Source organism: Hoplias malabaricus, chromosome 4, assembly GCF_029633855.1.
Source record: "Hoplias malabaricus isolate fHopMal1 chromosome 4, fHopMal1.hap1, whole genome shotgun sequence".
NCBI lineage: Eukaryota > Metazoa > Chordata > Actinopteri > Characiformes > Erythrinidae > Hoplias > Hoplias malabaricus.
This window is the reverse complement of record NC_089803.1, coordinates 23,809,530-23,832,973: the sequence shown is the minus strand read 5'-3', so window position 1 is coordinate 23,832,973 and position 23,444 is coordinate 23,809,530. Positions and strand designations below refer to the sequence as shown.

At 38.4% G+C, this 23,444-nt stretch overlaps 1 protein-coding gene across 2 annotated transcripts in view; it reads left to right on the top strand.

Annotated features, from left to right (window-relative positions):
• Positions 1–23,444, top strand: part of trpc7b (transient receptor potential cation channel, subfamily C, member 7b) — a 125,313-nt gene that overhangs the window by 61,875 nt on the left and 39,994 nt on the right. For both annotated transcript variants that reach the window (XM_066668018.1, XM_066668019.1), the window contains 5 exons: positions 6,226–6,408; positions 11,087–11,251; positions 14,179–14,395; positions 19,546–19,779; positions 21,647–21,911. In XM_066668018.1, the coding sequence (XP_066524115.1) occupies positions 6,226–6,408; positions 11,087–11,251; positions 14,179–14,395; positions 19,546–19,779; positions 21,647–21,911 (1,064 nt within the window). The remainder of the gene's footprint in view (positions 1–6,225; positions 6,409–11,086; positions 11,252–14,178; positions 14,396–19,545; positions 19,780–21,646; positions 21,912–23,444) is intronic.

Genomic DNA, 23,444 nt, shown 5'->3' with positions numbered 1-23,444 from the left:
TGGCTCGATGGAATCCACTAAAAGAAATGTGTTTGTCAATATTTGCTGTCTGTAGAGCTGGATAATATCGTCAAAATATATAGCACAGTATAATTCTTCATTTTTGTTGATACGATATAATTCCGATATTGATATGAATAAATAAGGTGTTAGACAAAACACCAACAATCATTTGACCTGAAAAACAGGAGGTTTTAGCACCTACTTATTGACTATGACTCCATACTGCCATGCCATCTCTTGTGTTTTGGTTTTTACTGTCATAATTTTACACATGTTGTGTAGCATAGTGGGCAACACAGCTGCCCTCCAAAAGGTAGGCTAGGGTTCCATTACGAGCTTGGACAAGTACACCATGCTACAACATTAAAAGTCCTTGGACTAAGTTTATAAACCTGCATTGGCCATTATACTCTCTTTAACTCTATAACCCTTTGACTTTAAAATTGTATGTCGCTCTGGATATGAGCAAACATTGTAAATGTACTTGTATGATTCTGTAGATTGGTTGTGTCATCTAAACTTCTACAAATTGTTATACCAAACTTTTAAATGTAGTGTATCCTGTTGTTGATGAAATGTAGGTTTGCTTTAATAGATTCAGTATCAATTTACACTCTACAGACATGAAGCTCAATTATGCTGTTTCCAAATCTATCAGTGTTAATGTAACGTAGACTGCCTAAAGCCCTCCGAAGCATCAATATTGTAAACACAGCCGTAAAAGCAAGGAAAGCCTCTGGGTTATGAAGGCTTTTATTCTTATCTGAGAGCAGCGTAATAGAATTGATATACGGTGGTGTGCATTTGCTTAGAAAAGCTCCATTTACAAGCACAGATTCAAGCAGCTACTTCTGTTCAACAGCTGGGCAGCAGATAAAATGAAAACATATTTCAGGACTTCAGGAGTACTGCAAATTTGTGTGTGTGTGTGTGTGTGTGTGTGTGTGTCTGTGTGTCTGTGTCTGTGAAGGAAAGAGAGACAGCTTTATAAGACTGATGTTCCTCATACAATGTGGTGATGAGGCAAAGATGTTAGATGAGCTGACTATCATATATGATGTGTGTGTGTATGAGGAAAAGGAGCTTAAAAACACACACACACACAAACCTCCTGTCAGACCTTACTCATAGTGGTGTGTGACAGGGGCATCGTTCATGAGCTTGACATTTTCATCCTCAGTAATCCATCATACTATAGTCAGTGATGCCTGAGAGAGAGAGAGAGAGAAGCTGAGGACTACAGTTGAGAAAAATTGAATGCACAAATCAATACTGCGTGTGCATAATGTAACAAACTGAAAATTTGTCAATAAAACAAAGTCAATGAAACAAAGTATTCTGTAGACAGCATCAGGCCCATTATTAGGAAAATCTTTAAGAAGACACAGTATGAAATTCCCACACTGCTGTGTCTACGGTGGCTCTGTCAGTAGTTGCTTTTAGCATGTAGAAATGTAGAGAAATTGCTTTGCTAACAGTAGCACCTGAAGTGTAGTACATGCAAATCACTGAAGATAAGCAGGTTTGGGGCTGGCCAGTACTTGGATGGGTGACCTCCAAGGAAAGCTTGGATGGCTGCTGGAATTAGCATTGACATACAAGATCCCAGGGCATTTCCTCCAAAGAGTCAGGGCATTACACAGATGTCCAGACTAAATCTACCACTGTTACCTTCTCTGGCCTCCTAATCATCCCTGTCTTCAGTTGGCTTAATCAATCCCTCTTGTCTCCTCCCTGGCTAATAGCTGATGTGTGGTGAGTGTGCTGGCATGGAATGACTGCTGTTGCATCCGTGGTTGTTGAGGTGACTTCCCTAATGTTCCAAAAGTATGTAGACTGTGAATGCGCTGTGAATATTCAATTTCTTGAATACGATGGTATGAATGATATGATTCAGTATATTGTGATATATTGAAATATTGTAAGAAAGGCGATATAATGCAATTTTTAGGAAACGTGTGATGGTATAAGAAACCATGATGCTAGGTTTAGCATTATAATTGTTTACAATGGGGTGGAAGGGTCTAATGACCGAAGAGTACAACAGCGTACTCTAGCAGCTGGGAATTTTAACACAACTCTAAATAAACCACTGTCTGCCACAAATCTTTGCAGGCAAACCTTTTAATTATAACCAATACTGTGTGGGTTATAGTTACGCAAAGAATAATTTTGCAGTCCTCAAATGTATCGCTATATTTTTACACCCCTAATAACAGTTATTCCTAATATTTAGCTATTAAAAGGCAGACATACTCAGTCATAAAGAAAACTAATACTTTTCACAACATCTGGGGGAAATATTTTAAAATTTTGCCAGAAGACACTTTATCTCCATCAACTTTTTACTGACATAGGATTTTTTAAAATATAAACTGTATGTTTTTATTATTATGTCTTTACTGTACTTAAGGCTGGACAATAATTCAATATCAATATTTATCGCAATATAAAATGTTTCAATAACATTTATATGATTTTTAAATATTTTTTAAAACGTTTAAAATTTTTAAAACGTTTTTAATATTTCAAAATACATTATTTACAACATCTGACACTGACTGACATTCAATACAGGGCACATTCTTCAGTTCAGCACACTCAGTTTAATACAAATATTAGTTTTGAAATATTAATATTGATCCTCTGAGATGGAAACAATATTGGAGGTAGGTGTCTGTTGACTCTGTTTGTTATATGGAAAGAGATTAATGAAATAACTTAATAAAACACAATAAAATATAATAATAATCTTCATTTTTGTCTTTTCATGTATCGCAACGTGCTGTACACAATGTAAAAAAAACTGTAAAAATGAAACAGTGTTGTATTAATAAAATAAAAACAGAACAGCAAACAGTCTGCTGACTTTTAGTTAATCCTAGCTGTTTGCAGACCACTCCAGACTGTGCTGCTTCACAAGATCATCAGGATATCCTGGTGCCGGATCATTAAAGGCTTTAAATGTCAAAAGCAAGGTCTTGCAGTCAAAGCAGAACATAACAAGAAACAAGTGTAAACTGAAAAAAAAACCAGATTCTGGTAGTTCTGTGGTAAGACTGTGGTAAGCAATCAGGCAACCCTTATGTTAAATTATCAGACACAGGGGCACCCATTGCTGACACTGGTGTTGAGCTTTGCTTGTATTCTCTTTCTCAAAGACAAGTACTCACAACAGATTAGGATGCTCTAGAGCAGTAACAAATGTGTCTAAATATCACTGTGCTGAAGGACAAGTGTCTGCTGTAGGGGTATAAACCTTTCCTCAACATAGGGATGAGGATCAGTGGATCTGTTTTCTCTGGAGCAATGAAATTTCACCTCCATGTGTAACGATGTCGTGTCTTTTGGGAGCTAAATGTAATCATCCAACAGAATCCAAAAATCCCTAATATGCTATAATGAAATTACTACAAGTAATACAAGGATAGTAAATATATTTTGAACAAGTTTCCCAGCTGATATTTCTGCTTTGCATGTAAACAAATATAAAATATAAAGTTGGATTAACTCAGTGGCTATTGTTAGCCCTTTGTGTGGTACAGCTTTTTTGTGGGTCAGAATGACCTGAACTGCACACACAATTGATGAGAACAGTGTTGTTGTTTTTTTTTAGAGAGCGAGAGTGAGAGTGTCTGCTGTTGTGTAAAGATGAACTCCAATGTGTGGTCCACATTAGGCCTAAAATCTCTGCATGAAAGGCACCTTTCTGTGTAGTGTCAGTGTGACATGGCCTATTGTACAAACCACAGGCTTTAGTGAGTACAGATCCTGGTGGGTTTAGACCTTCTACATCAGTGTCTACAGACAGATCATTTGTGAAATTTAGATTCCCACCTCCCTTACTACATTTGTCAAAAACCCCGGTGAGCATCTATAATGATGGTGGTAACAAACATGAAAGTTTTGCAGTGAAATAAAAATGAAAGTTTCATCATTTTGTCATCATACTAATTAAAGCTTGACTACAGACAAGAAAAAATCCCCACATCTACTCCATGAAAACAGTCAGTGTTTATAACTGGCATCTGAAAGTATCAACATTGTCTAAACTGAGGTATTTAAATAGAGTTGTGTGCTACATTTTAAAATGTAAACATTTATTTATTATTGTACAATGTATAACCCATTATGGCTGCACACACACAATTTACATTAGAGCCTAGAGCTCCCCTGAAGATCATTTTAGGGGCTTTGAACCTGAAAGAATGAGGCATTACAAAGCTTCATTGTAAATAGCCTGTTTTTGGGCTTCTTTCATACAAGGAATTATATGTTGACGGGACTGATTACAGGTGGAGTGGTGAGTTTCCTGGCTTTTTTGCCACTGGACAGCCACTCTGCTGTGGGGTGGCGCTTTGACTTTATGGATTCCTACATTTACCCAAGAAAACACATATCTGAATCTCACAATTAAAATCTTAATACCAACCTAACAAACAAATATCAAAATAGATGAATATTTGGGGCAGTCCATTAGTGGTATTGAGCACACACACACACACACACATGTTGTGGTGGGTAGCTATCCCCAGTGCTCTGAGAGCAGTTGAAGGCTCTTCAGCCATGGTTTGAGGGAAGAGAATTGTTTTTCCTTCACTTTCCTCTAACTCCCCTACCCCCAATTTCTGGAACAGCCTGAGCAAGAACTATCCATTGGAATGGTTGATTTCAGGCTCCCGGACGGGATAACACTGTGACAGAATGTGGGCTAAACCACAGGACCAGTGGCAGAGGAGGTCTAAGCTGCAGAATAAAAAGCCAAATATTTGGCTGGATGGTAGAATCAGCTGCATGAGGAGGAAACACTCTAGTAAACGTAAAAATTAACCAGTACTGGAAAAGGAAAAAGACATGCCACTGGAGGAGGATCAGTTCAGTCCAGACTCCCAGAAAAGAGAAGCCATGACAGTGAAGAACTGTTACATTTTGCCAGGCTTAGTCCTCCCTTCAGTAACAAGAATATTGCCATGCTTTTAAAGGATGTACAGTTACAGAAGCCCTGAAATAACTGGCAATACATTCTCAAAAACTGTAAAATGAAATTTCAAGAAATGGTATACGTTTAAAGATCATTTTACCAGAAAAATGCAGTGCTCTGAGTTTTCCATTTGATCTAACAGCTCTGCAAGCTGGAGAAGCATGAAAGTGCAGTGGAGATAAAACTGTGTGAGATTTTAATCTGGTGCAAAGGTAAATACTGTAGTACAGAGTGTATGACCGGAACAAATCCGAATCTACCTCACTCAGTTTCACAAAGAAACACCCGACAACTTCATGGAACCCTAATCTGGAACCGAGACTGGAGCTTTTAGTGAAACTGATGATAACACAGCTGGAGACTTCAGCAGCTGAACTGAACCAGAGAGGGGGAGGGAGAAAGAGGGTTGAGAAGGAGGCTGTAAGGAAGATAGAGTGAGCAAAAAAAAAAGTGAAAATATAGACGGACTCTTTCTCTCTCTCTGTAGGTGTGTTACTACCTATAGGAGTTAATTAAATTTAACATACTGGGAAAAATAACTGAGAACTATGAGATATAACCTGCAGATTTCAATTATGAGACATTTCCCCTCCATTATGAGTTCGGCCCTCTTCCTTTCAGTTACATGTATAATAATAATGAGAACTGTTTCAATCTATTATGAATGAATAATTCATACAGACTGAGTTCACTGTTACTCTGCCCTCAGGATTCCATCTGATATCAGTTCTGCAGAGTGTCATCAGCAGCCACTTAGAAAAGAGCCAGGTGTCTCCCTGGCAGACTGTATACATTCAGCTTCTCCATTGTACATCAATCAACATTGTGACATGCTTTAACTCCAGCTTCAGCACCAGTCTAATGACTCCAGAAGCTCATTACCACATTCTTTATAAACGCAGTGGATTGGAATAAGAGCTGCAAGGACGGATAAGGAGCAAACCGGGAACTTTGCCGTCTTTTCATTTAAATTGCTTCTGCTACGGAATACATTAGTGTATTATATGATGTCGCAATGGCTAAGCAATTCTCTTCACACATCCAGACTCCTGATATTAGTGGAATAACCGTGGAATGTCTTTTTCTGTTTATCATATTAATGGTGCACATATCTTTACCTGAACAACTGATGATACAGAGTTGAAACCCAATTCAAAGTTGTGATGAGATAGTGGTGGAACAGCATAACGGCTAACAGTATCTCTCTCTCTCTCTCTCTCTCTCTCTCTCTCTTGTTGTAGAATGACTATCGGAAGTTGTCGATGCAGTGTAAAGACTTTGTCGTTGGGGTTCTGGACCTGTGCCGGGACACAGAAGAGGTGGAGGCCATTTTAAACGGAGATGTGGACCAGATCCCAGCCACAGAGCACCAGAGACCTTGCCTCAGCCGCGTCAAACTGGCCATCAAATACGAGGTCAAGAAGGTCAGATCTCTGCAGCTGAGCAAACAGCTGCACACCTTCTGCTGTCCAAAAAAGCTGTCAGTATTTACAGGATGAAACTCCACTGTTTCCACTGGCCAAAACAGGAGAGAGTACCTCTCAACAAATAAAACTGTATAGTTCTAACCTCAGAATATAAAAACACTCCAAAATTACCTCAACTGTAATGCCTACTTTTAAACTCTATTATAAAAATTAAATATAGCAGCTAGGCATGCCCAGACCTGATCTGAAAGACTGTTGTTGGAGCTAGTCCAATCATATTTAAGTGTTTTATTTTAATTCAAGTACTTCACTAAGGGACTTCACTGGAGCTGCAGGTAGTGTCGCAGTCACAAAGCTCCAGAGACCTGGAGGTTGTGGGTTTAATTCCCGCTCCGGGTGACTGTCTGTGAGGAGTTTGGTGTGTTCTCCCTGTGTCCACGTGGGTTTCCTCCCACAGTCCAAAAACACACATTGGTAGGTGGATTGGCGACTCAAAAGTGTCCATAGGTGTGAGTGTGTGTCACCCTGTGAAGGACTGGCGCCCCCTCCAGGGTGTATTCCCACCTTGCGCCCAATGACTCCAGGTAGGCTCTGGACCCGCCGCGACCCTGAACTGGATAAGTGCTTACAGATAATGAATGAATACTTCACTAAGACTGTGTAGTAAATTACACTCTGTTTACAGCACTGCTACAATATGAATATTGATGTTTTTTTTAATAATGCTTTCCCAAGTTAATCTAGCAGTGAGGAATAAATAAAAAAGGCAGTATGAAAAAGTACAGAACAAACCACAAATCAAAGCGTGTGTTACACTCTGTACACATATTAAAAGTTATTTTACAATATTAATATAAAATAATTGTCTTTTGAGCATTTTGATGTGTTCTCCTCATGTTTGTGTAGATTTACTCCAAAAACAAATGCAGGTCGGTAGGTTGGCTGTGCGAAATCGTCCACAGATTGAATGTCAATATGAGTGTGTCAATATGTGATGTCTTGTGATAGACTAATGTCCTTCCCTTCCAGGGTGTGTTCCTGCTTTGCGCCCAATGATTTAAGTAGGCATTTGACCCATTGCAGTACTGATCAGGATGAAGCAATTACAGAATATAAATGAATTAAAGTGATCTGTGGTCTTGCATAATAGCTCTCAATTATTCTCAATTATTAAATTCTGTTTAATAATCTCTTTTATATTAGTCAGAAAAATATAGTGTGGGACGAAATATTATAAGCAAGACACCAGAAGATTCTTTTAAGATGCTTTTGTCAATATTCATTCATTCGTTCATTCTTTTTTTAACAGCAAGACGTTCATTCATTCATTCATTCATTCACTGTCTGTAACCACTTATCGGCTTCAGGGTCGTGGTGGGTGCGGAGCCGACCTGGAATAATGGTGCAAGGCAGGAACACACCCACGAGGGTGTGCACGGTCTTCACAGGGCAACACATAGTCACTCATTAATTCTGAAAAACTCACACCAAACACATTGAGAAATTTTCTATTAGAGCTTTGTTTAAAGCTTTCCTTCAATTTAAAGGATCAATTTTCAACCATATTCATGAAAACAGTGAATCTACACTTTTAAACAGTGCAGTGAGAAGCTGTATTAACTACAAAAATACAATCATTCTGGCAGTAGTATTAAGGCCGCAGTTTGGGATTGGAGACAACAAGCAGTTACAATTTTTCCTTCATTAGTTGTCACACTGGATGAAAGACGTAATCAACCAGAGCTTTTGGAGAGGTCAGAGGTCAGGTAATTACGTGTCCTGTTTAAGTTAATAGCTGTGCGTTAAGCACTGAATAGCCATTGATGGCTGCTTGAAAGCTGCCTTTCTTTGTGAGCTGCTATCCACAGTGCTGAAAAGTCTTTGTCCAAAAACAACAAAAATAAGTGATTTTATTTGCAGTGGTTGACAGACACTCTTGTCCAGAGTGACTTAAAATTCTACTTACGTTACAGAAGCAAGGTTAGGAGTCTTGTTCAAGGACTTTTATTGGTTTTACATGGTTGATTGGTTTAAATATTTGAGCAGGGAATCGAACCCTTCTCTCCTCTGTAGAAGATGGTAGTGTTATCCATACTATACCAACCACATACCAACGTGTGTGTGTGTGTGTGTATGTGAAAAGTAACAGCCAAGAAGTGTCCAGCTGCCTGTCCACACTCAGTAGTTAGTATAAATATCAGGCGTTTTTTGGAATGTAATAATAAATCCCCTGTCCATTCTTTCACTTGGAGTAAATGTCAAACTAGCAAACACAAACAAACATTGATACACTTTGCCAACAACCAAGTGTTAATTATTAATACTGAGCATCCTCCTAAATGCTGTTTGTCTGTCAGTGTATGTGTGAGACTGGGAGATTGTGATGTGAATCCTAAGTGCTTTACTGTTCCACAAAAGAGCAGCAAGATGGTCAGCAACACTGTCATTATCATCAGCACCAATCAGAGTGCACAGGTTGGGTGCAAGGCTGTTACCAAGGCAACCAGGTGCAAGGTTTGGGTGACCTTAAAGGTCATGCATTTATTTAGCAATTTGTGTTTACACAGGTCATAAACATACACAACTAAGCCAAAACATATGCACATTCTGATATGTACAAGGACAAAGACACAGAAAGAGTAGCAAGGTTTCTATAGGGGTCACAAGGCAAAGGAATGTACACCAGGACGCTAAACATCTGCCCATTGACTCCTATTTTAAGTGTGTTCCACCTCAATGGCTTCTGTTATTTTCAAAGAGAAAAGAAATGAGTGCTCAAGGTATTGAACTGTATACAGAGACGATGCTGAAAGTCTGATTCTGATTCTTAAGTATTCCTTTGCGTATGTGATTGAATTCAAGTCTTTTTTGTCAGATACTGTGTTTTTAGTAAATGTTATGTCAAAATGGGCATTAAGTAAACGATATTTAACTCAAAATCTTGCGTCTACAAAATGTGTAGACACAAAAGAACATTTTCAAGTCATATAAAGTAGCTGGTGTTCTCAAAACAATGGACTGCCTGTTTCAGGGTACAGACCTACATAATTTAATATAACAAGTGAACTATAATAAAAGGGAAGTGTGGACACATTTAGGCTTTTTTATGATTTTATGAAATGTTTAAGAAGTGTCTGTTAGAAGTGGAAATTCAATGTCTTAAATTTTAACAGTATTTAATACAACGGAATTTTAAGGCCATGACGGTGAGAAAAAAAAAAAAAACAAGATTCCAAGAATATTCTCGGAATAATTCTGAGAAAAAAATCTCTGAATAATTGATTAAAAAAGGTCTGTATAATTTTTAGAATATAATCAGTTTATGTAGAGAAGTGCACTCATGACATGACGCATCCACAAGACATGACGACCCCCTCAGTGCAGCCCCTGACTGCGATGCATACAGCTTTAGTTTATTGTACGAGTCCAAGCTGTAATGCGATGTAGCCTCGTGGGCATGCAGGAGTTCCACTCACTCTGGATCCATCATTTTCATGATCATTAATTGTATCATGTGAAACTACATGCCATGGGTTCGTGCACTGATTCAGGGTTTAAATACTAATCACACTGTGGCCCTGATATGGAAGAGAAAGAGTGTTTATTCCTGAAATCTATACCATAGTATGACTTCAGCAACACACTGCATTCCACAGTTACACTGTGTGTCTACTCCATTATACGCAGCTAATTATTCAGAGATTATTCTAAGAATTATTCAGAGATTTTATCTCAGAATTATTCCAAGAATATTCTCGGAATTCAGACTTTAATCTCGGAATCTTGTTTTTTTTTCAAAGCCGTGGCCCTAAAACTCCGTCTTAATTTAATCATAGTATAAGGGACAGCCATTGCCTCATAGTTAGAGAGCGGGCTTTGTACCGAAGGGTTCTGGGTTTGATCCCCAGGACGGACATTGCTGGAGTGCCCTTGAGCAAGGCACTGAACCCCCAAACGTGCCCCAGCTGCCGGGGTTGGCTGCCTGCCACTCTGGGTGTGTGTTCACAGCCATAGTGGACTGACTAGTGTGTGTTTGTGTGTGTGTTCACTGTCTCAGGTGGGTGAAATGCAGATGACACATTTTGTTGTACGTTGTACAGTGACAAACAACTGCAGATTACATTACATTATTTGCAGAAAGAAAAAAAAGAATGACTATTTGCTCATTTTAGTGGGGTTATAAATAGAGCAGGGATTGGAACTGAGGTCAGAAAATGATGAGTGTAAGGTGAAACTAGAATAGGGTTTGGGTTAAACTACAATAGCGTGAACCTTCATGAAATTAATGGAAGTCTATGTACTGTCCCCTGAAACCATGAAGTCAAGTATATGTGTGCACAGAATTTCATTTACCTCTCTCACTGGTGAAATATAAAATAATAAATTAAAGAATAATATCATCCGCAGGTTCCAGCACAGCCCCCCCACCACCAAACACACACACACACACACACACACACACTTTCTTAACACACTTAACTCTGTCACACAGACACAGATGTACACAGTCTCATAGAGCAGACTTACCAAAATCAATATTTGTGGCATTTCTTAAGTGTATGTGTGTGTGTGGATAAAATGTCTCACTCTAATGGTGAAAAAGCTTCACTGAACGTATTGTAAGTCATTTTTACTGTCTCTCTCTCTCTTTCTGTATGTATTTCTCTATCTCTAGTTTGTAGCTCATCCAAACTGTCAGCAGCAGTTGTTAACTATCTGGTATGAGAATCTCTCTGGACTGAGGCAGCAGTCTATAGGAGTGAAGTGTCTGACTGTGCTGGGAGTCACTGTGGGATTGCCTTTCCTTGCCATAGCATACTGGATCATGCCCTGCAGCAAGGTAATACATACATATACACATATACGCAAACAAATATAGTGGTACACAAATGTTTGAAGACTCCTGGTTAATATTTTTATGTGAAAACAAGAACACTTCCTCTACATACCACTACAGAACTGTAGCATCCCTCTGCAGTTTTGAGTGCACAGTTTCTGTTTATATTCTGCACAGACCATAATAGAAAAAAAAAATACAATTTAAAATACCCCATTACATTTGCAAAGGCCAAAAAATTGTTAAATGTTAAAATCCAATCATTGGATTTTAAATCCAATCATTATGTTAAATTCAGCAAATAAACATTAACTGTGCATTAAAATGTGCAGACGTGTGCTCTTTGTAGGAATTGTTTACTTGCCTTAGCCTACAAACATTTGCATATAAATATGCCATTACTACTGTTCAGGTTCCAGATTTAAAAATAATTCTCTTAAAATGCAATTCTGACATGGACATGACTTGTCAGGGTCCGTACCCAAACTGAACCAGGAGCTTACTTTTCCCAAGCAAAGCTCGCAACTGTTTAGAATGTCATTTTACGTGATAGCATTGAGATTTCTCTCCACTGGAGCTAAGGGGCTCCGTCCAGGCCATGAATAACAGACTCAGATCATTACTCCTCCTCCACCAAATTTTAAAACTGCAAGATGCATTGAGGCAGGTTATTCTCCAAGCATCCACTAAACTCATTTAAAATGAAATGAAGAATTCTGGAGCCTCAATCTATAAAGTTCCTGATTTTTAGCTATTGTGCTGACATTGCTTTCAGGCGCAGTTTGAAACTTATAGTGAGTTCTGCTCACAGATCATTGTAATATGCTTGGTTGGTCTGCTGCTGCATAGCTGGGCTGTTTCTGCCTCCCGGACATACTTTTATGTCAGAAATTGTGTACACAAACATAGCCACATACACACACCCTTAGAGATATATAATCACCCCATGCACATGTACGCATTAAACATTAAACCGGTAATTGTAACAGAGGAACAGAGGTAATCAGAGGTTGTTTGGGCTGTATGTTTTCACTGTGATCACTGAATATGAGTTTGTCTATAATTACATCTCATTAAAGCATCTTCCTTCACTGACAGAGGCCATTAAAAGCAGTGAGAGATGTAGAGACAGAGACAGATGCTGTGGGTTGGGTATAGACAGAGAGGATGAAGGGGAACATCCTCTGGCTTAGCAGAAAGAGCCAAGCAGATAGATCAGTTAAAAGTGAATCATGAAAACAGATGAAACACCAGCATGATTTCCATGACTGTGTGCTCTGTTTGTGGATCACGCTGTGTCCTTCACTCTGTTTCTGGTGCTGGACTGCTTTGAGGGTGTGAAGAACCTTCCCAACAAGACCATTACTGACCAACCCCACTTACTGTAAAGTGTAGACCACCCAGTTCTCCTCACAGAGCTCCTCACTATGAACACTGTGTGTTCTGTAGACGCAGGAACAGTGTTTTCTCAGTGATGGACATGGTGAGAGAACATCACTAACTGATAAAACCTCATTCCTGATCTTCGGTCTGTGCAAAACCTGTTGAGATGTTTCAGAAACCTCCTGATTACACAACCATCAAGCAACACTTCTGCTCAGATCATTGCAGGGGTGCGGGTAACACATTACTGGCTTTATTGACTGGCTTGTTTACATGTGGAGATGAAAAAGAAATGGCTGACTACATGCCAGGGGCAGTCAGCAGTGAGCAGATTATAGATTACGCGCAATTGCGTGTGCGTTCCCAGGGTGACGAGAGTGCAGACATGGAGGGAGATGTAGTTTGACTCCCCGTCTTTGCTTTCTACCCATAAACACAGTCTGATCCTCATTAGACAGATATTGTTGTTGGAATTGGGTGAAGGAGGGTCTGTTTATTTGTGTTTGTACCTGTGTGGGTGTGTTCTGTTAGAACAAAACCCTTTATGTTGTTTCACTATGCTGCATAATTTAATTAGTAACTGAAGAAAACAATGACATGCACAGAGATTTAGACCCTATAAATCACACGGGTTATTTATTTAAATTCTCAGCTTTTCCAATTAGTTTCACTTTTTGTCAGTTGCTCAAAAAAAAAACCCCACAAGGGTCTACAGAATGATTTATTTGTTGTCTTTTCTCATCCATCAATATGCCATTACTCTTGTTTGTCTATATTCGTCTGCTTTCCATCCCTCAATCCATCCAGATTTACTATTATCATAGCCTTCCTGTCACTCATTTATTCATCCATTCTTCCATACTTCCTTCATTCCTTTATTCAGTTCTTTTACTTATCATCCATCTGTTTATACATCCATCTAACATGTAGCATAAACTTAAATCATAACCTCCCTGTGAACTATCCATCCATCAATCCATCCATCATTCGTCTATTTATTTGTTTGCTATTATCATAGCAATCCATCCATCCATTTCTCCATCTTTTCATTTGTCATCCATCTAGTCATGTTTACTATTGTCATACCCACCCTGCCAACTATTTATTCATCCATCCATTTATCTGTCCTTCTATCTACACATGTTTTCATTTATCCATTCATCTGTTTATCTATCCAACCATCTGTTTATCCATCTATCCTTCCATTTGTACATCGTCTTATTAAACCATCCACCCAGCGATCAATCCATCCATCCATCCATTATCTGTTCATCTCCCCAATTATCCATCTTATATTTATAGAATTATTCAATCAACTCTCCATACATCCACACATTTATTCTATATATAATTTACCATTATCTTCTATACTGTGGCACATTTGTTTATCCATCTATCAATCTGCCTATCCACACACTTATTCATCCATCTGTCCATACGTTCCTCATGTATTTATTTATACCTTCATCTATCATTATTCCCCCATGTATCCATCTGTCCATCATTGGTCTGTCCCTCTGTTTACCTCTATTCTCTCTGTTCTCCAGCTGGGTCAGATTCTGCGGAGCCCCTTTATGAAGTTTGTGGCTCATGCTGTGTCCTTCACTCTGTTTCTGGGGCTGCTGGTCCTCAACGCGTCTGACCGCTTTGAGGGGGTAAAGAACCTTCCCAATGAGACCATTACTGACCATCCTCGCCAGGTGTTCCGGGTGAAGACCACCCAGTTCTCCTGGACTGAGCTCCTCATTATGAAGTGGGTTCTAGGTAAGTACTGGGTCATGCTGAGGGAGTAGGAGATTGTTGGAGAGTGATTGGAATGTTTTGTTTGTTTCAGTAATAGGAAGATTAGGCAAATTCTGCCTCTGTTGATTAGTAATCAACTTGTTTCAAGTTATTACAAAAAGATGCCATTTTTTGTATTCAGTCTCCTTCATTAGCCCGGCAGTTTTGTGATTAAAAGAAGACATTAAAACCCTGAACATACTGGCAATTTATGCCTGCTGCATTTATCTTGATATTGAATTAGTAAATATGCTGAATGCCTTAGCACTCTCTAAGAGCTCTGTTGCTTATCATAACACAGCTGCTATAACTCTAATGCGTGCATGTTTCAGTTACACTTTATTGATAAGGCACCTATATACGCCTTTCATGACAATTATCATAAACCCACATAGTTTTATAAGCCTTTTCCTTCAAGCTTCAGGTGTTATACAACATTATTACCATAAATTAACAAAGCAGTCTCTATAAAATTCTTTTTGGAACAAGCCTTTATAGACACCCTAGTAATTTAGTAACAGTTGACATAAAAGCCTTATGTAGGAATCACCTCATTAGCAGTGATCTACAACAGAGTCATAGCCACATTTTTAACTACAATGCAATTTACCAACTGTGTAACACCTGTGTCTGACCTACTGCTCCAGGATTTGGTCATGTGTTGCTAGGGTTCGACAAGTGTAGACACAGAGGTAAGACATCACCTTATGATGTGGCTTCATAGATGCCATGCCAGTTTGAACAGACACACAGACAAATCAGTGCAAAGCTTCAAGACAGCCTCAGAAGTTTCTGTTTATCATATAAATATTTAAAAATATATAAAAATATGTACAAACTACAATTTTATGTGCATTGGTTAAACTACTAAAACTAGTGCTTCTCCCCTGTCCAGCATTTGCCTGAGGAACAGTATTTTCTGGACTGAAATAGCACTCGCAGGTGTCTTTTGACTATATATATTTTATATTTTGACTATATAAAAACCAGAAGTTTGCCAAGACAATCAAATTTACTGGACAGCACTAAAAGAATTGTTGCCAGGTTTGTTCAAAGTAATATCTATCAGAAGGATCAGAATCATACTGAAAATATTCACACCTAGATACATAGCAGTGGACTTTTTATTTATTATTTTTTTATTTATTGCAATGCAACTGCAAGTAGGAATAAACAGCTGTAGCTTGTGCCCATCAGTATTCCATTGTATTATTTTAAATTAAGAGTGTAGCTTGGCTGAAAAGAGACACGAATAAGCACTATATATGTGCAGTACTACAAACATCAGTTCGAATACTTCGGAAAAAGATTCACAGAAGTACATTTTCAGACATTTCAAAAATGATAGTATAAATATTGCACAATTATTTGAGTCTGTGTTTGAGGACAAGGAGGGATTTTGCCGTTTGAGAGTAGAAGTCCATTCCATCATCTGGGAGCCAGGAAAAAGAAGAGTCTTGTCTCCGACTCAACTTTAAGGATGTTGTTTCAAGCTGAGCTGTACTTGAAGCTCAAAGGACACAACACACATATCATGTATGGATCGGGTTCAGTTGTGTTACGCCCCTACAGCTTGAAGTATCAGGATTCAGTCGGCTTCCATAATAAGCATTTCATTACAGAACAAAGACCTTTAGCCTGGTAGCAGGTCTGTCTGTAGTAAATGCAGTGAGGCAAAGAAACAAAAGAACTTAGAATGGCGGCTAGTCTGTGGTTGGACAGTTAGTGTGCTAGCTGCATACATACATGGCTACATACTTTAGCTGAGTTCTAGCTGGGATTTTTGTAAATAAGAAACACATCACATTCTTTTAAAACTCATTAAAGTTTCATTAGGATTAGTTCTTTTGCGAGTAAGCTATGTACATTTAGCTATGCTATGACTATTTTAAATTTAAATTGCTTGAGTTATTTTCTGAATATGCTGTATCATCTCTACAGTTTTGTCCCTCACATGGACATTTTTTTTTATTAATTTGAAGCTGTGTTGAACCAGAAAGTAATTTTAAGATATTTTTTCAAAAGTAAAACTTAATGAGATTAAAGTAAAAGACATTCACTGCCCAGAAATAGGACTTAGACTCATATAAATTGATTTATGAGCTTCTCCATTATGAAATATGAGAAAATATTTTACCAAAGCTCATATGAGATTTTAATCCAACTTTCAAATACTGAGTGAAACTGAATAACTTTGTGCTGTGCCCTTATATTTCCTTATAAACTGGAAAAATGCTTTTTTTGATTTGATGCTTTTGATTGAAGAATTGTCTCTAGAGTGATGAGGATCCCTGTATTAACCAAATGTGGGGAGATACTTTGTGAAATATCATAAGAGTCCATGTCCTCATTTCTTTCTTTCTTTCTTTCTTTCTTTCTTTGACAGGGAAAAATGCTCATTAATCAACAGAGAAGTTCTGTAAATAAGCCAGAGTTAGCCACAAAGACTAATTTTCATCTGTAGTCCCTGGCCCGTTCTTAAAAAGGAAACCTAAAATTATACAATCACCAGCAGTTCAAAATTATTACATACAAACAATAATAACAAAAACAAAAACACCCAAACAAACACTCTACAGACAACTCACACAATCAACACTACCCCATACAAGATAGCATGCAGCAGAAAAATTCAGTAGGCATTTCATTTTGTAATGTTTACATACTTGTTTAGTAACAAATTTAGTAAAAATATGATAAGTATTACTTTCTGTAATACACACTGGCAGTAAATTCCATTCTTTAGATGTTGTTACAGAGAATGCTGACTGACTAAAGGCACTTCTTCGGATAAGAATAATACAGTCTTCTCTAATAGTGCCTCTGGTAACCTGAGCACTTTTTCTTTGCATAATAAAAGTCTTAAATGGAGGAAGAGTTGTGTAATATCTTAAAAATAAGAATAAGAGAGTGATAAAAATATTTCAGGTGGTTTCACTGTAGATTTGTTAGCTTGTGACCAGCTTGTCAAACAGTATGTAAAATGAGAAATGAGCATTTATGTACATCATAGCAGCTTCAGCTTCATTAATATTATTGTGGTTCAAAGTAATCTGCTCTTAACTCATAAAACCACTTATACTTTTAGATACACACACACACACAAAGACAAATCTGAAACACACAGACATACAGTAAGCAGTACCCCCAGTAAATAAAGTAAATGTATTTGCATGTTTATTCAGACATGATAGGTACGCTGTGCTGTATAGAAGAGTTCACTACTTACTGACATTGCATTAAAACGGCTTTTGCAGGAGAAATTGCATATGCAAATTAAAAGGGAACAATGTGCAGTAAGTAGACGAAAGCTGGGTGATAAATGGGAGGACACATTATAAAGTGATTATTGCTTATTTCAGATAGTGGAAAACACATTGAAATGATTGTTTTAAAATGAAAAACATGAACATTCCCTTAAGTGTATCATGATGCTTCTTATCAAAAACAAATCCCTCAAACTGAGAATTCTGGGGAAAAAACACACTGAAAACTGATTTCCCTGAAGATCTTCATGTGGGAGAGAGCTAGCACCAACAGCTGTGAATGAGAAACGATTGCAGTCTGCTTGCACACATATACAATAAGTTTATAATGAGTTGATTGGAGTACATTAATGCTGAAATCACATTTTAGAACTGCTCTCATCTGAATGTGGTGGATTCAGTAGATGGATAGAGTGGATAAATGCAAAGAAGAGAAAAGAAAATGGAAGACCCCTTGCTGCATCTGTGCTCTGGCCTTTTTGTCCCACTGGTTCCTTTTTTTTTTTTTTTTTTTTGTGTATGTATGTATGTGTGTATGTATGTATGTGTATGTGTGTGTGTGGGTCAAGGGTGGGGGTGGGCTTGTGGGTGGTGGTGGCTGTATTTGCTGGTAATGACCTTATTCCAACCTTACTATAGCAGTCCCTGAGAGAATATAAGTTCAGATATGAGTTTGATTACAGATGCATTCCAATAAGCTATTTTCTGCACACTGGGTGTTGTGTGTACATTATTAGGACCAAAACCTTTGTGCACCAGCAAATTATAGGGACTTATCTTCCATTTTCTACTCCTTTTCCACAAGATAACATGGTTTCCTGGGGTGTCAATAAAATGTCTGTGAAATGCTTTGATCAAAATACCCCAAGAATCAACCAAGCTTTCATTTTGTCAGGGTTTTTTTTTTGCTTCTATCCTTTACTTTTTTGCTCCTGTGTTTGAGCAGTTTTCAACCAAAATGGCTGGGTTTATCCCATGTTTCTGACTTCGGCAGCCCACAAAATGCTGACTGAATTGTCTTATTTCACAGTTTGGTGGTTAGCAGTCTCCAGATACTCAGAAGTATTTTCACATGCACTGACAAAGTGAGTTTGTTTTCTTTAAGGTGGAGATATATTTTAAATTATAGGTAAGGGTCAGGGTTAGGGTTAGACTTGCTGTTAGGAAAGTAATATTTATGGTAAAAACAAAGATTTGTCTCCAATAAACTGTAAAATATGTCAGTGGAATATCCCAGTCAGCCTCTTCTCTTTTGAAAATGCTTGACCCTAGATGTTGGAACGTTTCTGTGTGAATTGGTTGAATTCACCTGTGAGAGCAGGCTGAATGAGTTCAGGTGTTGGTGAGTGGATTATCAGTTCTGATCACAAATGCCACTCCGGCTCATCAAACCATGGAGAACATGGTTCCACTGTTCCACAGCTCAGTGCACAGAGGGTGTGGGGGACTGTATACCCCTCACTGAGCATAGGCCCATGTGCAACTGCTCCATAGCAACACAATTCTTTATATGCTTGTCTTTGACGATTATACATGCTGAGTGTGCACAACTGGATGTCTATGTCCCTGGTGGTTACACCTTAAAATAGAGATCACAAAGAGCTCCTACAAATATATAGACATGTAATGTACATATAATTCAAAGCATTTTACCAAAATGTTCATATTTAATATTTATCCTTTTGTTTTTTTTACATAATATTTAGTGCATAACATTTTAAACAGTTTTGTTAGTTATTTGAATTTGCCAACGGCTCTTTACACTCCCTGTATTTTAAATTACATTATTAGTTACCTGTTAAAATGTTACCTTTCCCCAATTTTTTAAACTCTCTCTCTCTTTCTTTTTCACTCTCTTACTCTCAGGTATGATCTGGTCAGAGTGTAAGGAGATTTGGTCGGATGGTCCACGGGAGTATGTAATGCATCTCTGGAATGTTTTGGACTTCGGAATGCTGTCCATCTTTGTGGCATCCTTCACGGCTCGCCTCATGGCTTTTCTGAAAGCGTCTAAAGCACAGCTTTACATTGACCTCCATGTCCCCAATCACGATATCAGTAACGCCTCCCTGCCTGCTGAAGTAGCCTACTTCACATATGGTGAGCAGCGTACTCACAGCAGGTTATATTCATTTATACCATGCTCTCTTTTACTGTACATAAAGACCTAACACACTGCAAAATGCCTGTCATTCACTGCCAGCATGTTCTCTGTTACATCTAATCTAATCTCGGTACATCTAATGTAATCCAGAATTACTGTAAAATTCTTGTCATTTTCCAAATACTCCAGCAGGTTGTTGTTTACTGTTGGATTAAAGTAATTTGAGGTCATTAACAGCAAGTAAAAATAAAACAATGATGAATAAAACCAAAAACTGGAAATATGACAAAAAAAGAACAGTGAGAAAATAAAAACAGGACCTTCCTTAAAATAAAAAAATTTAATATTTTAAAAATACATGAACACTTAAAAAAAGGACAATATTATTAAGGACAATGTTATTAAGTCTAGACAGTGCTGAAGAATCCCAGAAACAAGTGCACAGTTGATGAGAAGAATGAAAGTGGTTAGAGCTTTGATTCACACTATACAATGTTCTCGACTGAACCACAAAAGTGGCCTCGCAGTAAAAGTGTCAATCAAAAATGTCACACATTCACAGATGACTCCTCACTTGGGTCAAAAGTCATGGGTCTTCACCAGTGAATGGACAGTGACTGTATGAATCTGACGAACATGACTTAAAATAACCTATCACTGATTGAACTATTATCTTTACAATGCCTACCATCTTTCTGACATCCTTAGACCCTTGCGCATGTAATAGTTTGGTCCACATGACGAGCTCAAGTTATGGGTCCAAGCCTTCACTCATAAGTCTTGAGCAGTGACCCTGAGAAGTTCCTACCATTGGCTTGTTCTTTGGCAGACATGTGGCTGCTAAACCTCTAGTGTAGAAAAGATGTTGAATACCCTGACACTGTTTGTTTTTTTCTCTATGAGTCGCTATCAATGCTGCTATCTACTGGTGTACCCTGGTAATGACATGGATGAGTGCTTCACTGGTGAATCACCAGAGAAAAGAAAATGAAAGCAAGAAGGAGGCAGAGGGTGGAAAAAAATAGAAAAAGATGTAGATAGTATGGAAGAGAAGAATTTAGTGAGGAGAAATGAGAGAGGGAGAGAAAGTGTTGGGATGAAGATACAAGGATTGGGAGAAAGCGGAGGATAAAAAGAAAGGGATAGATCAGGATAAAAAATGTGGAAAGAAATGTGATTAAAATAAGGGAAAGAAAAAAGAAAAGGATGTGTGCAGAATGGAAGGGAATGGGATGTAGAGAGGAAGGAAGAAAGGAAGGCAGATAGAAAGAGGAAGGTAGGAGAGATGAGGGTGAGAGGAAAAAATAAAGAAAGCAAACAGTATAAGGATTTTGTGAAAAAGAGTGAGAGAGTGAGTGAGAGAGAGAGAGATGGCATATAAAAAAGAGGGTGAGGGGGGAAGAGATAGAGCCAGAGAGAGAGAGAGAGAGAGTGGAAGAATGAGAAGGAAGCAGAGATGGGGAATGTAGAAAATGAAGATAGTATGTGTGTGTGCGCTGTGTATAGTGGGGTGGGGTTTTGTGCCATTATCCTTTTATCTGTTCCATCACAGACAAAATACAATGTGTGTGTGTGTGTGTTGTTTTTTGATAGTGTCTCTTTGATCTTTGTTGTGCTTTCTCTGCATTTTCAAACAAAATCTCACCACAATTGAGCTCACTTAATCAGATCAGACATATTCCATTTGGAGAAATTCCATTAAAGTCACACACAATGATAGCAACTCCCATCCAGCTCCAGCTCAGTGCTCAGAGAGTAAATTGTTGCACTTTTGTTTGAATGTGCATATGGTTTCAGTTCCATATCATATTATTATCATTCTCTCTCTCTCTCTCTCTCTCTCTCTCTCTCTCTCTCTCTCAGCCAGGAATAAGTGGAGGCCATCCGATCCTCAGATTATCTCAGAGGGGCTGTATGCAATTGCGGTGGTCCTGAGTTTCTCCCGGATCGCATACATCCTCCCAGCGAACGAGAGCTTTGGGCCCCTGCAGATCTCACTGGGTCGCACTGTTAAAGACATCTTTAAATTCATGGTCATCTTCATTATGGTCTTTGTTGCCTTCATGATTGGCATGTTCAACCTTTACTCGTACTACCTGGGAGCCAAGTATAATCCTGCCTTCACAACGTAAGTGCAGTGTGTTTTATTAATTACACACACATACACACACACACACAGGGATGTAAACATTCATTACCTATTAGTATGTAAAAAACATGCACAGTGTATGTGCTGCACACTCCTCTGTGTGTTCTGATGATTTCCTATTTATTATTGTTTTTTCGAAACTACTCCCAAAAATTAAAATTCAGACTCTGGCTACAGCTTATCAGAGTAAAGTGGGTGGGGTGTGGGGGAGCCTTTGATTTCACACCAAACTCTACTCAGATCGCTTGGTATTTTTCTAATGATTTAGAAATTCTACAGGTTTAGATTTTTTTAATTTATGTTGTTGGACTTTTTATTTATGTTGTGTGTAGCAGCAGTGCCACAGTATACATTTTTTTATTATCCTGAGTCAAACCAATCTGGATGGTCTGTAGATATGTTCAGCGTTTTATTAGTTAATTTGTGAACTGTTGTGGCCCAAGTAGCACACACAACTGTAAAGGTTACACATGATGCAAACATGTACAGGGGTTGGACAATGAAACTGAAACACCTGTCATTTTAGTGTGGGAGGTTTCACAGCTAAATTGGAGCAGCCTGGTGGCCAATCTAAGACCACGTGCATCCAATGGTTCAAACATTGTATCCTGAAGGCGGTGCCGTGTATCAGGACGACAACGCACCAATACACACAGCAAGACTGGTGAAAGATTGGTTTGATGAACATGAAAGTGAAGTTGAACATCTCCCATGGCCTGCACAGTCACCAGATCTAAATATTATCCACTTTGGGGTGTTATGGAGGAGCAAGTCAGGAAACGTTTTCCTCCACCAGCATCACGTAGCGACCTGGCCACTATCCTGCAAGAAGAATGGCTTAAAATCCCTCTGACCACTGTGCAGGACTTGTATGTGTCATTCCCAAGACGAATTGACACTGTACTGGCCACAAAAGGAGGCCCTACACCATACTAATAAATTATTGTAGTCTAAAACCTGGTGTTTCAGTTTCATTGTCCAACCCCTGTATATAATAACATTAGAATGTGAACTCAATAAATAAGAATATCATCAAAAAGGTCGTTGATTTCAGTAAATCAATTCAAAAAGTGAAACGTATATTATATAGATTCATTACAAACAGAGTGATCTATTTCAAGTGTTTATTTCTTTTAATGTTGATGCTTATGACTCACAGCCAATGAAAACCCAAAAGTCATTATATCAGAAAATTCGAATAATCAACACAAAACACCTGCAAAGGTTTCTTAAGCCTTTAAACTGGTCCCTTAGTCTGGTTCATTAGGCTACAGGATCATGGGGAAGACAGTCATCAGCTGTATCCAAGCATATTAACCCCCTAGAGTCTGAAGCCTTTCAGTCATGTCTGATCTGACATGCCTTGACGTTTTAACAAATATTTAACAAATTCCACCTACCTAAAAAAGGGCCATCGAGGGTCTTGGTCTGAGTCTCAGAGAGAGACGTGTCTCTTGTTACTTATCTCTCTATGACAACCAGGTAAAAATACATTTCTTTTCAGCCTCCATA